At 38.5% G+C, this 15,361-nt stretch overlaps 1 protein-coding gene across 1 annotated transcript in view; it reads left to right on the top strand.

Annotated features, from left to right (window-relative positions):
• The window catches only part of GRM3 (glutamate metabotropic receptor 3), a 229,502-nt gene that overhangs the window by 115,569 nt on the left and 98,572 nt on the right, over nt 1-15,361 (top strand). Inside the window, exon 3 of the mRNA XM_017851820.1 lies at nt 9,096-9,703. Within this exon, the coding sequence (XP_017707309.1) occupies nt 9,236-9,703 (468 nt within the window). The 5' untranslated portion in view covers nt 9,096-9,235. The remainder of the gene's footprint in view (nt 1-9,095; nt 9,704-15,361) is intronic.

Below are 15,361 nucleotides of genomic sequence, written 5' to 3'. Positions count from 1 at the left end.
TTCCTTGAGCTGCTGTGAGCTCCACCCAGTTCGAGCTTCCCAGCGGCTTTGTTTACCTACTAAAGCATCAGCAATGGCTGGTGCCCCTCCCCCAGCCTCGCTGCTGCCTTAGGGTTAGATCGCAGACTGCTGTGCTAGCGATGACGGAGGCTCCGTGGCCGTTAGACCCTCTCGGCCAGGTGTGGGTATAATCTCCTGGTGTGCCCGTTTGCTTAAAGCACAGTATTGGGGTGGGAATTACCCGATTTTCCAGGTGTTGTGTGTCTCAGTTCCCCTGGCTAGGAAAAGGGATTCCTTTCCCCTTGCACTTCCCAGGTGAGGCAATGCCTCGCCCTGCTTCAGCTCTCGCTGGTCGGGCTGCAGCAGCTGACCAGCACCGATTGTCCGGCACTCCCTAGTGAGATGACCCCAGTACCTCAGTTGAAAATGCAGAAATCACCGGTCTTCTGTGTCGCTCGTGCTGGGAGTTGGAGACTGGAGCTGTTCCTATTCGGCCATCTTGCTCCACCCCCCCGTAATCTTATGTTTATCACCAAATTTGGAGGATTTTCTGGCCATTACTTCAAGTATTTTCTTTCATTCTTTCTTCTCTCCTTCTGAAACATTAAATTTACATGTGTTAGACTACTAAATATTGTCCAACTGTACACTGAAGATTTGTTGAATTTCTTTTCCATCTCTTTCTCTCTGATTGGATTGGATAATTTCTTTTGGTCCTTTTTTAAGTTTATTGTTTTGCCTCTCCAATCTGTTGCCTCCTAAATCTTTATTTTAATATTGTATTTCTGAGTTCTAGAATCTCCATATAGTATTTTTATAGTTTCCCTTCTCTGCTGAGATTCCCCATCTATTCATTCATTTTGTTATGTTTTCAAACTTATTTATAATAGTCCAAGTTCTTGTCTGTTAATTCCAAAATGTGCACCATTTCAGGTCTTATTTCAAATTATGCTTTCTCTCTTGACTCTGGGTGCTGTTTTTCTGTTTTCTTATATGTCAAGCAATTTATACGTATATGCAGGTTATTATAGAATGTGTATTTGTAGGCAGTCTGAATTATGTTATCTTTCTTTAAGAGTTTGAGTTTTGTCCTAAGTGGCACGTAAATAGATACTGGTGGATCATTTTACTTTTGTTAGACTTAATTTCATTCTTTATAAGGGCAGGTCTGTTTTATACTTAGTCCTGTGACATGCCCCTAATTCCAGAGCTTGGCCTTTACTAATAGAATAGAGCCAGTCTTTCTAATGTTATAATAAAAAAGCACAAAGTGCCTAGTTTGATCTCTGCACTCTGGCTGGCCTGGAACTCTAATATCTCTCAGATATGTCTGCCAGGCCTCACTGAGTCTCACCCTATGGATAACCACTCAGATTTGCCCACCAACTCCATGCAGCTCACTGCCCCACAAACAGCAACCACTTTAGCAGCTTAGAATTCTATTAAATAATCCCTGCCTCCTCAAGTCAGAAAGACTGCCACTGCTGCGTGGCAGGAAAGTACCCTGTGCAGAATACTGGGGAATCTATGGGGTAACCATGGGGTTTCCCTCATGTGTTTTTTTTCCTCTCAAAGATCATAGTTTGCTTCATATTTTTTCTCCAATTTTCTAGTTATTTTCAGCAGGAGGGTAAATTCAGTAACAGTCTATTATCTGTACCTGACTTCTCCTAGTGACCATGTCATAGGAATAGTCACCAGGAATATGTGAATGATAAAAGTGATATTTTGGTAAAGACGTGTGTGACATGTGTTCTGTTTTGTAGACTTGTTTGAGCAATAATGGTAAAGTCTTCCTAAATCCTAATTCTATATTTATTACTACCAACTACCATCTTGAGCAATTTGCTTTACTCTTTCTCTCTCTCTCAGTCCCTCTCTCACTCTCTACTTAGCAATAGATGATATAGTTCTTTCTCACCAGGAAATAGAAGAGTTAATTCACTATGCAGAATACTCTGAAATTATACAAAAAGGTACTGCATACATCTAGGAAATTATTAATAATAGCCACTTGATGGGTCATATTGCCAGTCAGTAAAAATATCCTCCTAAAAATGGTATTCCTCCATTTCTACCCCTTCACCGTTTTGTCCAGAGCTAGAGAGAAAGCTTTTGACAAATCCAGTTTCTACATTCTGTTTATGTGACAAACCCAAAACTTCTATTAGATTTTGCACCTTTGAAGAGGTAAAGGACAAAGCTGGATCACAGGGAATTTGGGGAGGCTCTAATTCAGAGGCTTTGTAATGAGGGTAAGGAACTTGAGGATGCTAAAGCAGCTGAAATGGCAACACACACATGTGCACATGCACACACAGACACACACACATACCATGAAAATCCTGTGCACTTTGATGCTTAGGAAAATAAAGATTGACTTTGAAGGGAAGCAAATAAATCTTCAATATATTCTTTTTTTTTTTTTTTGAGACAGAGTCTCGCTCTGTCGCCTGGGCTGGAGTGCAGTGGCCGGATCTCAGCTCACTGCAAGCTCCCCTCCCGGGTTTACGCCATTCTCCTGCCTCAGCCTCCCAGTAGCTGGGACTACAGGCGCCCGCCACCTCGCCCGGCTAGTTTTTTGTATTTTTTAGTAGAGACGGGGTTTCACCGTGTTAGCCAGGATGGTCTCGATCTCCTGACCTCATGATCCGCCTGTCTCGGCCTCCCAAAGTGCTGGGATTACAGGCTTGAGCCACCGCGCCCGGCCTTCAATATATTCTGTATTGAGTCACTCAACCAAGTGAATACTATTGATGGGAAGTAAATTACCAGCAATCACCAAAGTTTAACATAATCTGTTTGCCTACCTCATAAAAATCATTGTCCTCTAAATTCAGAAGATAAAGAAAATAGGAGATGAATAGGAGATGTGATTTTTATGTTTTAATTTACCTTACTTAGATTTTTGGTCCAAGGTCAAATAGTGAAGTGGGCCTTTCTCCTTTTGGCCTCATCACCATCCGTTTCTCAGCTCCAACATGCCAACTGGCAATGTCCCTCTCTTCAACATGGTAACTCGGGGTTCTTGGGTGTTTTCATTTTATCTATTAATAAAATAGGTTTATATAAGAGGGCCTTATCAATTAATTCCCACTATTGGACCTAAAGTTTTGGTTGTTTAAAATTTCACACACATTGTGGGATTTCAAAAAGCCTTAAACTCAGAAAATTTGAAGGAAAGCAGAACTCTTCTCCTTAACTTTAAATCTTCGTGCATAAGTCTGGCCTCCTCTATTCTGCCCCATCCTTCATGCTTTGAAGGAACTTAACCTGTCATTTGATGTGTTGCTTTCCATTCCTCCTAATCCCTCTCAGACCCATAACATGTATTCTAATTATTTTTTCTCTAAATGCTCTCAAATTTTCCAGTTTTAATTTACGTTTTTCTTCCTGTAAAAAATCAACCAACAATTCAGCATCACAAAGTCAGATCAGAGATATTTGGGGCAAATTTATTTAGGGCCGAAGTTGAATTTTGACCTAGTATAATATCATTTTGAAAATGACAGATCTTTTTGGCGATCTTTGTTCTCCGAATGAAATTTCCAAATTATGTTTTCAATGTCCTGATCAATCTTTCTAAAACTTGCATGCTACTTGGAATTTATTATTTAACCAACTTTTGACAACTGTGTCTGAGGCACTGTGGAACATACAACAATATCTAGAATATGGTCCTTGATATATAGTAGTTTACAAACTAATAGGAAAGTAAGAATAATTTTCAATTTAAAAACTTTGCAAGTAAAACACAAGACAAAATATGATCCTCAAGATAAACATAGCACAAAGTATATGGGAATTTAGCAAATGAAGGAACCTCTTACAGTGGAGTAACATGGAAGGCTACAAGGAAAATAAATTTTAAGGTAGATCCACTAAAAATGATTGGGTTTGAAATGATGAGCTACTCATAATAGCTTCCTAAGGCTTGTGGGGAAAATCCCCTTTTCTCTAGTAAAAGAATTACAGTCATGCAATGGCATATCTCCTACCAAAAATGCCAATATAGCTACAGCTTCTGTTTGTTTACCCAACTGAAAATGGCAGTCTAAGAGCAAGGGTTATGCCTTTTGTTGCCTATAATACTGACAGCTGAAAAATTACAGAATCATAATCAAATTGCACACACTAGGACTAACCCTAACTTTGCTCCAGATTGATTGAGTGTGCAAGATTTGAGCACTCTCCGAAACCCTTCAGTAACTTAAGGATTTATTTCTGGGAAAGAGTATGTATGGTTTCTGGCATTTTATCTCCCAGATAGACCCTTTCCTTTCCCTGGGTAAACTACTTTTACATTGACTGAAAGTGCATTTCATTTCCGACACCAAGTCCCCAAGCAAAGAGTGGACAAAAATACATATTAGCATATGCAGAGTACAGAAATGCTTTGAGTTCATATATTCTGGGGATTATATTCACAGCAAACCTCTGAGATTCTATTAATGCATTGATTAATAAAACATTGATGAGCAGGTTGCCTACGGAGAGGGTTACACATGCTTGTTTATAGTTGACACATCACTCATCATCCCTGAATGGAGAACTTTGACTGTAGAGATGCAATTCTCCAGCTGCATATGAATGTGGCTGCAGTAGGGAGCCTGTTTATCTGAGGAATGTGCTGCTGATTTATAATGAAAAGAACCTGAAAAGAGGTGGTTGGTGCCCTTTCACACAATCCAATAAACTGTTACTAAGAGATAACAGTGGCATTGAATTAAACACATTTGTCTATTTTTCAATGTTACTTTTTTCCTACTTTCTTAGGGCTTCATTTTAAATAATGCTAATTGTCTCTAAATCATGCATAGTGCTACAGTATTAATCATTGTAAGTTCTGCTATAAAGAAAAAGTAAATAACAATACAAAGATAGTGTATTTAAACATTAAGTGATTTTTGATTTGTAATTCTCTAGGAAGGCATTGAATGTTATTTAGATATGCCCTGTCAGAGAGCTATAAGGAAAAAATATTTTACATGACATTATCATCAGCCAACTTATTTTATGGTCTGCATATCTAATTTTAAATTTATATAACACAAGCAGTATGAATAAATCAGTTTTTGAGTATAGCACTTAACAATTATGTTGAAGGAAACCAATGGTCTACAAACTTTCAATATTTTCACTAATGATGAAAATAGTTGGTAAAAACAGAGATCCTTACTTTTCTATCACTCTTTATATAAAAATGTGTAAGCATTGAGAATGTTATTTGACGGCAGGGATGATGTTCATTTGTTTACAACTAAAGTATATATCCTGGGTATCCAACTCATAGCCTAGTGCACACATAGTAGGTGTTCAATAAATATTTCATAAGTGAATGCATCTCTGAGGCTTTGAGATAGAAGAATGTGTATGTTCCTTATTTAGTATTCTCCTGACCAAAAACTTAAGCAGTAAATGTAAGTCAGTTCAGGTCTACATCTCTCCTGGCTTCCTAGATGCCAATCTCAGTTGCAATATTCAAGTACAAAGGCAGTATTTTTTCTTGCATAATACAAAGTCATTACTATATTTATACCTGTTGGTGATCCTACCATAAAGGAGTGCAATAGGGGAAAAGCATCTGATGTGACCAGGTAGGTAATGAAGCAAAAATAATGCATTTTCTTATTTAATTCCCATTTCCCATGCCATAAATAAAATAGTGAAGAGTCATGTGCAAACATAGATAACATGTCTATATTCCTTCAAGAAACATTCATTGAATTATTCTACTATGCCAGAACATAGACAAACAAAGAGAAATAAAACACAGTTTTTACCTGTGAAACAGGTAGACAGATAGACACTGTTGCTTTCTTTATCATTTTGTTCATACAATTTTATCTCTTTATGAATTCAGTGACAGGCTCTATTGATCTATTCCTTCCCTATTTGAAGGACAGGCCAAAGATCCCGTTTGGACATGAAAGACTGTTACTTTCACTGTAATGCAGTGTTTCATTTGAAGTCTTTTCTGGCTAAGAGCCCTTTCCCAAAAGAGAATTAAGCTTTCTATAGACTAAAAGGTAATCTTTACTCTTTGAGTAGCCAAACTTTCTTTACATTCAAAAGATGTCTACACTTTTTGCAAAGATACATGGTAAGCCTGTGTTGATGGCTTTCTTTTAATTAGCTATTCTCTTTTACTAAGCACATAAAACGATTATTTTATAGAGAAATTTCAGCATCTTTATCATTAGCAATAATGATCACAGTGTCTTTTGCCTTCCATGGCAGTTTTGCTTCAAAGGGAATTGCGCATAAAGATCAAAGAGACCAGAAATTGATATGAAACAAAAAAATTCTACTACAGTATCAACTTTTTAAAAAAATTATTAATATTAGACTTTCTGCTGCCCTGTGGCAGATCTCTCAGGGAGGCTCTGAGTTAATACTGAACATTCCAATGGCTGCTGCCATCAGTGCTGAGATTCACACCTAAACAAACAGACAAAACATACCCCAGCTGACAGTGTGGCTCAGGAAAACAGCCCATCATTCGCTGCATGTGAAAGGAACAGAAAGCAAGTGGAAATCTGGGTTTTAAAGGGCACTGCTAATATGAAAAGGGAGAAATGTCAAAAATGTTGAAGTAAATACTGGACTAGCTCCTGTCTTGCTTGTTTCATTGAGTTTTTTTCTTCCTTGGCACCTGAAAAATTCTAAATGCTGTGCCATTTCATTAATTCCCAATGAGCACACAAGAAAACAAATATAAATCAAAATAGCCATAGAAAACATTTCTTGAACAAACTACAACAGGAATATAAAGCCAGAAGTCAACAATTTGATTGGGGAAGGGAGATAAGACAGAATACTTGGTCTTTCCTGGCAGTAACTGTTGAGTCTTGAATGATAAGTGGCTGTTTGCTGGAGAAATTGGTATAGAAGGACATTCTTGGCAAAAGGGAACAGCATGAGCAAAAGCAAGAGGTCATCAACATCCTAAACACCTACTGAGTGCACATAGTTCAATATATCTGCAGCTTAAGATCTGAAGGCAAAGGTAGGCCTACACAGATGAGCATGGTGAGCAGTAGGGCTTTAGAGTTAGCCAGGGACAAGATCATAAAGCACTGAGAAGAGATTTATAATGAGTTAATTCTTAAACCTGTGGGCAAGGGAAAGTCAGTATACATTGACAGAAGATGGGCTACTCTGAATAGTAATTGAGATTGTGCCTTAGAGGGTCTTCCCCAATGAGACATCATTCAAATTGCTAACATTTGCTAATTTATCTGAGAGCACATGGATGATGTGGCTTTCAGGCATCTTTATTGAGTCTTGGACTAGCTAGGAGAGCCCTTCCTTCATAAAACCCTTCCAACACACAATCATGCGTGAAAGGTGAAGAGAAGACAGGCATGCTCCACTGCACACACAAGGGCATGTGGCTGCAACCTGTCAGAAGAATGCTCCAGGAGCCCGATGTGGTCACATCTCTCACTTGACTCTGAAAATAATAAGTTCATCTTATCTAGGGAGATAGAAGTAAGCAAGCAGGGTGAATGTGCTGACCAAGTGTTTGTTCTAGTACTAGAAAGCTGAGTGTCAGAGAATTCAACAGCAGGTACAGGGGTTCATGCGTGCATGCAACTAGACTGTTCCACACCAGAGTTTTGGAAAGCTCTCTAGAAAGATCCCAGACTACTGTCAAAAACATGATCCTCACAGCAAGGCTTTGCCTGATTCTCAATAGATTCATGTGTTCTAGCCTAGAATGTAAAAAGATGCTCAATTCACAGTAGCTAGAGTCTACTGTGTACACCCCAGCACTAGCATTCATTGCACTACCTGAGATGTGAGGACAAAATGAGGAGTTGCCTCACTCTGAATAGGGGAGGCAACCACCAGCAATCACACTTGCCCCATCATCTATAGTTGTATAGGTTATACAACAATAAGTTGAGAAATTGTATACTTTTAAAGGGGATATCCTTTTCTAATGTTCAAAACGGTGCTTTGTGAGGTGGTAGCAGCTCTCTAGGAATTTATTGCTAGGGTCCTGCTACAAATTACAAGAGCTCAGCATAGCGGGGATAAGGAAGAAGTGGTTGCTTTGGGAGATGCTACGTGGTTAGATTCTGCAGGGCATAGTGGCTAATTGAAAGACAGTAGCAGGGGGTGAAGTGGAGAAAACTCTTGGGTGCAGACTTCTGGCTTGAGAGCCTGGAAACAGAGAAGATCCATTCATAACCACATAAATTTTGAGGTGTCCAAGGGATGTATGGGAAAAGCTGTTTAGCAGGCAGTTGACCTAAGAAGTATGGAGCTCATTTAAGTGGTAGCTGAAACTATGAAAATAGATGAGTTGGCCCAGGAAGAGGTAGAGGGATGATGAGGGAAGGCAGGTGTTAAACAATGGAATTTGAGATGTTGTCAAGATGAAGCATGAGAACAGAAACTAGGAAGTTGTAATAGGTAGGAATAGTCAAGATTTCAATTAAGGTCAAGTAAAGTGAAGACTACAGTGAGTTTATAGTTTATTCAATTTAGAAACTAGTAGCAGCTTTTTCCACAACCCTTTTGTTAGAGCAGTTGAGGCAGAATCTTAACCTCAATGGGCTAGAAGAGTTCATCTGTTAAGGGCGGGACAGAGATGCTGTGGTAGAAATGTGAAATTGTAACAGAGTTCATTGTGTTTTGTTGTGTTTAAAATGGAAAGGGGAAGAATCCATAAAAAAGGTAAGTTTACAAATGCAGCTTAAAGAGAAGGGATATAAACTCATATCCACATTGCTGACCTACCAAAAACAAAGTAAATGACTCAGTAGAGAGAGTACTGGATTTGGCTTTAAAAAGAAAAAACAAAAATTGGAGTCCAAACCCAACCTGCAATAAGTACAATTTGTAAGGTCACCTCCTTGACCCTCTGTGCCCATTTCTGTGAGATGGGACCACTAGGAACTACATCATAGAGAGTGTAAGGATGGGGTGAGAATACCTGTGGGAGAGTGCCTGGTGCTGTGGTGTACTGTGTGTTTGGTAAATGGTTTTCTGAGTCACCCCATTAAAGGTCTGATTGGGCATGATCGATGTAATCACTGTTGCTTTCTTTACCATTTTTGTTCATATAATTTTTATCTCTTTAGGAATTTGATGACAGGCTCTGTTAGTCTGTTCCTCCCTTATTTGAAGGACAGGCCAAAGATCCAGTTTGGAAATGAGAGAGGACTAGCATGATACATTGGCTCCACCATTGATATCTCCCAGAGGTACAGAAACAGGATTCATGAAGATGTTGACAAGACTCCAAGTTCTTACCTTAGCTTTGTTTTCAAAGGGATTTTTACTCTCTTTAGGGGACCATAACTTTCTAAGGAGAGAGATTAAAATAGAAGGTGACCTTGTTTTAGGGGGCCTATTTCCTATTAATGAAAAAGGCACTGGAACTGAAGAATGTGGGCGAATCAATGAAGACCGAGGGATTCAACGCCTGGAAGCCATGTTGTTTGCTATCGATGAAATCAACAAAGATGATTACTTGCTACCAGGAGTGAAGCTGGGTGTTCACATTTTGGATACGTGTTCAAGGGATACCTATGCATTAGAGCAATCACTGGAGTTTGTCAGGGCATCTTTGACAAAAGTGGATGAAGCTGAGTATATGTGTCCTGATGGATCCTATGCCATTCAAGAAAACATCCCACTTCTCATTGCAGGGGTCATTGGTGGCTCTTACAGCAGTGTTTCCATACAGGTAAGATTAGCTAACGCTATTGCTAAAAGGCTGGTGTCTCTTTGCTTTTATGTTTTTGGGGAACAAAAGGGAAATATCGTAATAACTTCATCAATGGATTATATCAACAATGCAATTATCATTTTTTCTGGTTATAACTTGAGAATATAGGTTTGCAGGCAGAAAATTTTTCTACCAATGAAAATTGTTTAGAAGCATATCAGTTTGCTGTTGCAACATTAAATGGAGGCTGGGTTTCACTGGGGGCAGCTATGGTTGTCTCTTATCCTCCTCCTGGAATCGATCATCTATAGAGCCCAGGAATGTTCTCTGAGTGATGGCAGAGGTGCAAGAGAATGCAAACTCAGCTGTACGAAATTCCTTCAAGTTTCTGCTTGCTTCACACCTGCTAACATCCCATTAGCCAAAGCAACTCACAGGGCTCAACCCAGAGTGAAGAAGCTGGTAAGTATGCCCTGCCCACAGGACAAATGCTGCAGTTACATAACAGAATGTCAAGGTAAAATGAAATAATAATTTGAAGCCACTGATACAATCAAACACAAGAAGGCATAATGTCATGGAACTCCATTATTCCCACTAATTTTTACTAAAGCATTTTTTTGTTCAGAGATAAAATATAAATAATTCATCAGGATATAAACCTAAAAATGTATGCAGAGAAGCCAGAGGATGCTACCATTAAAAAAAAAAAGAAACATTTAACACATAACTTAAACTAGATATAAAGCTAATAATTGACTGTCATAATTTTGTTGGAAAGAAGAAATATGTAAACTCTTGCAATCCTTACTTCCAAGGTTATACATTTTATAGAAGGAAATAAGTGAGAAATCATCTAGCTCAACTTTATAATTTTCCCAATCCCCAGAAAGATTGGTTTCATGAAAATTCCCACTGGTAGAAAGCACAAGAACTGGAACTCCGATAGATCTTTTGTACTTCTGTGCTCTTTTAACTACCCCATGTGATATTTATATGTTACTTTAAGTTTAGTATTTTTTCTGATGAGAGCACTAATGTCACAGTAATAAAAGTCCATGATTCTAAGAGTCATACATTTCACCTCCCACTAAATTACTATAATCAAACCCCAAGCACTAAAAGAAACTATACTATACTCATGTTATCTTTTTATGTCACGAACCACTTAAATTGTCTATATTTGCACTGGAATAACCTTCTTTCTCTATCTCACATTTGTGGCATCTAAAATTCTAGGTATAGGCTGGGTGCTATGGCTCATGCCTGTAATCCCAGCACTTTGGGATGCTGAGGCAGGCAGATCACCCTAGTTCAGGAGTTTGGGACCAGCCTGGCAAACATGGTGAAACCCTGCCTTTACCAAAATACAAAATGTTAGCAGGGCATAGTGGGACACACCTGTGTTCCCAGCTACTCGGGAGGCTGAGGCAGTAGAATTACTTGAACCCGGGGGCGGAGGTTTCAGTGAGCCAAGATCAGGCCACTGCCCTCTAGCCTGGAGCAACTGAGCAAGACTTTATCTCAAAAAAAAAAATGTAAATAATAATAAATACATAGATACATACATAAAATAAAATTCTAGGTATAATTCTGTGTGGTTCTCTATAAGCTATGTGAAATTTATTTCCTTCTTCAGATTACACCATCATATTATGAGTAATTAGGATAACTGGTTTTAAATAAACATCCTTACATTTCACTAGATGGACAGAAAATATTGCACATATGAAAGCACATCATATTAATTTTGCCACTCTTTCTATACTTGGATCAAGAGAGATGAAAATGTTATTTTATTTGAGAAAAGAGAATATATATATATATATATGAAGTATGACAGATTTTATATGTGTTTTTATATAGTCTGTTATACTTCAATCATAATTTCCCAATGAATGCCAGTCATTTCACAAATTTATATTATACTCAATATTACCACTAGTAAGGGCATATATATATATATACATACATACATATATATATGCTTTTTCTCACCTTAGTTTCTCCTAGTGCAATAAATGGTACTCTACAGCAGATGTGTAAATATCCCACTTATCCAAAGTAATTGAGAAACTGTGCCCTGCAAATGGCCTTTTTACAATCTAATTTTACTCTTTTACTACCTATGTATTCCCTGAAAGAAGACAGACTAGTGTAGAGGAAGAAATGCAGGCTACTAAAACCCTGTACTAGTTAGTTCCCAATGGCAGAAGCCACTTCATACTCATTGAAAGACCTATCTCATTATTTCATTTATCTGGTCAGTATCACCATAAAGTCACAAATATTGATAAGGTTCTTATCTTCTCAGCATAAATAAAAAACCCCAAACTATCATGCTATAATGGGAAGAGTATAGATTTTGGCACCAGAAAGACCTGCATTTGATTTCCAGCTCCACCGTTTACTGGTAAATCTGTAAAATGAAGAAAATATTGTCTACCTCAAAAAGTTGGAGAGAGGATAAATTAAGAAAATCTATGGAAATGCCTTACCAAAAACTGACAGATTCAATAAATGGTAACTTTATGTCCCTAAAATTATAGGACAGGTCAGTGGAAAGCCATATCTAAAGCCAATTATGTGGACTTCTCTGGTGCCCAGGCAGTCCCATGAAGTCATTGTTGATTTCCCACACGGTAAATCAGCAAGTCAGTCTCTATTAAGCTCCTACTGTGTGTACTGCACTGTGATAGAAGTTAGAGCGAACACTAAAGTCATATAGAACACAGCCCTGATCTCAAGAAACTTAAAATCTGGCTATGGGTACAATGTGCTCTGAAATAACAGTGACTATAATTCAGAATATGTTCATGTAGCTCATAAAGTAAGAAATGACCTTTAGAAAGGTTTTGAAGATGAGTAAGAATGAAAGTTGCATTGGAGAAAGGCTAACACGGTGACAGTGTAAATGAGATGCTGGATCTGAAGAAACCAATCAGAAAATTGTGGGAGACGTCCTTGTACAAGGGGATAAAGGCCTTGACATGAGTAAGAAGGGACAGAAGAGAGGGCTCCATTCCCTCCTCCACGGCTCCCATGTTTCCTGACTACTCAGACTCTGATTAGGCTACAAATTCATCCAGGCCGAGTCAAGCAAAGAGTTGGAGCAACTAGTCTATACACTGACCCCCAGGCACCCTTCCAAGGAACCCTTCCATACGGGGTCCTGTGTTCAGCTAGGCATCACGAATAATAAGAGGTGTTAGGTGGCTGTTATGTAGCTAATAATTAAAGTGTATTATTCCTTTGAAACATATATGTCCTTTAATAAAAATTCTAAAAAATATAGTCGATGGTAATCCAAAGCCATAAATTCCTAATGGTGAATTTAAGGCCCTCTTGTACACTAATGAGGGAAACATTTTTGGAGAGAGGATTTTTCTGGGTACCTCTCATACTCACATGCTCCTGCTCCTGTGGCTGATTCTGGTCATACACCTGGTGTGTGGTAACCGTGGTGACAGTGTGCAGCCTGTAGCATTGCCATCCATTTTTAACTACTTTTGACTTCCTACATATGTACTGGAAATTGTCTTTGCTTGAACTGAGCCGGGGGAAAAAAGAGGGTGGAAGAAATAAATGAGTATGAACCTGTCACATAATTTTAAAAATTCCTGCTGTCTAATTATAACATCTAGTCCCAAACCAGAGCTCAGGGTTTTCCATTACAAATTGCCTGTTGAGAGAGAACTTTAGAGAATGACAGCATTTTGTACATCTTCCCTTTTGTGGCTGGGTCAGTTTAGACATTGCAATCTCCCCTTTTGGGCCTGGATTTCTCTGCTGAATTGCCTCAGGAGGTGCTTTCTCTCCAGCTTCCTCTTCTTTTCCTATCTTCCCACTAAAGGAGAGAAATTTTTCCGGAAGGCAGCACAGGAGATATCACCTGCTGTGTTAGTTCATACAATAGGCAGCGTTTGCTGATAGGAAAACTGCATGGAGTGGAATTCTTAATGACTTGCTGGGTTAAGCTGTATCACCATTGATGAAGAAACTGGATACTTATTTTCCCAATGCTCTTATTAAGTACAACAAGCGAGTCTGTGGTGGTCCCTTTTATAAAACAACAGTATTGATTTCTTAATTCAGTAATCAATGAAAGCTAACATCAAAATCCTTCTATATTAGCAAATATGTGTGGGAGTCTATTCACCCTCCCTGGTGAATAAGTTTCTTTCAAAGCATTTTTAAGACTGTATCCTGCTCTTCTCCATAAGTCTGCAATCCACCCACTTCAGGGAAAACAGTATTTATTCAAGAAAAGCATCAAGTTGGTTGCCGTTAGGCAATTGTCTACATGGTACTTGTTTTGAAACAATGATAATGCTTGCGATTTAAAATAGACTGTAGTTAACTGCTAAGTTATTCAATCAAAAATGTTCCTTGAAATGACCCTCACTCTTCCCAGAGAACACATCATTTCTTCAGTCTTTCTTGCCTAGATGGAGCAATTTTAATTAGAACATAGCAGATACAAGTTGACCCAGTTATTGTTTTGTCCCTGAGTGTTAAAGTGACTTCAGGAACAAATGAAGATTTGGCTTAGATGGCATGTAAAAGTTAAGCTCATAGAAAGTGCGGAAGAGAGCCTTGAAAGGACTTTCCTATCTCTTTCCCACCCCTGGTATAGAAATTTTCCAGGATTTCTAGCACTATTCACATCCCAGGAACACTCTAACTCAGGAGATGGTTATTATCACATAGTGTATCACGACATGACACGCATTGTTCACATTATATCCCTGAGGAGACTAACTCCTGAAATTAAATCCCTTGCAGTAAATGTCATAGGTTTTAGCTATATGGGGAAGAGGGAAGAGCATATAAAGACATCACTCTATTATACCCCCTCCACTCAGCTCCACAGTGCTCAAGGGGACCACTGCTGGTCAATTTGTATTAAGCATTGGTTTCTTTCAATGATTCATTCCTCCTTTAAATTCAAATGTTTTGGGGAAAAGTCACACATTAATTGCCAGTTTTCTTATAGGAGCATAGGAAAAAACAGTTGCAGAACTTGGGAGTGTAGTAGCCTTCATATAGTTAGCTGTCTCCAAGTATCTGATAGACTGCTGAATGGAAAGAGGTACACTCTCTCTGTGGACAAATTGGTTGACTCTAGAGCAGAGTTTCTCAAACTTGGCACTACTGCTGTTTGGGGCTGGATATAGGGCTGTCTTGTACACGGTAAGATGTTTGGTAGCATTACCAGCCTCTACCCATGAGATGCCACCAGCACCCCAAGCTTTGACATCTAAAAATGTTTCCATACATTGGCAAGTTACAAAATTATTCCCTTTCCTCACTGAGAATCACTGATCTAGAGCAAGGTATATTTAGATTCAACATAAGGAAGAGTTCTTAAAAAGGAAATAGCCTGGAAGGAGAAGGGTTGAAGGAAGTGAGTCCTCTGTTTCTGTAGTTATTCAAGCAAAAGTTGGCCTGTTACTGAGGAGACTGAAGCCACATATTAGTATTTGAACTACATGGCATTTAAAGGTATTTCTGAATGTTATAATTATATGTTACCCTATGAAAATACTCTATGATTAGGGTTGAAGTCATTGCAAAGGAAGTATTTAAAATATGGAGCAGAAAGTTTACGTAATGGGCTCTTTTATATCAGGATCACTTTGAAGCAGAAGTCCAGTCAATTGTTATTTCACTTGA

Source organism: Rhinopithecus bieti, unplaced genomic scaffold (genome assembly GCF_001698545.2).
Source record: "Rhinopithecus bieti isolate Rb0 unplaced genomic scaffold, ASM169854v2 scaffold_1558, whole genome shotgun sequence".
NCBI classification, from domain to species: Eukaryota; Metazoa; Chordata; class Mammalia; order Primates; family Cercopithecidae; genus Rhinopithecus; species Rhinopithecus bieti.
Note: the sequence above shows the minus strand (reverse complement) of the source record. Positions and strands in the feature narration are given on the sequence as shown.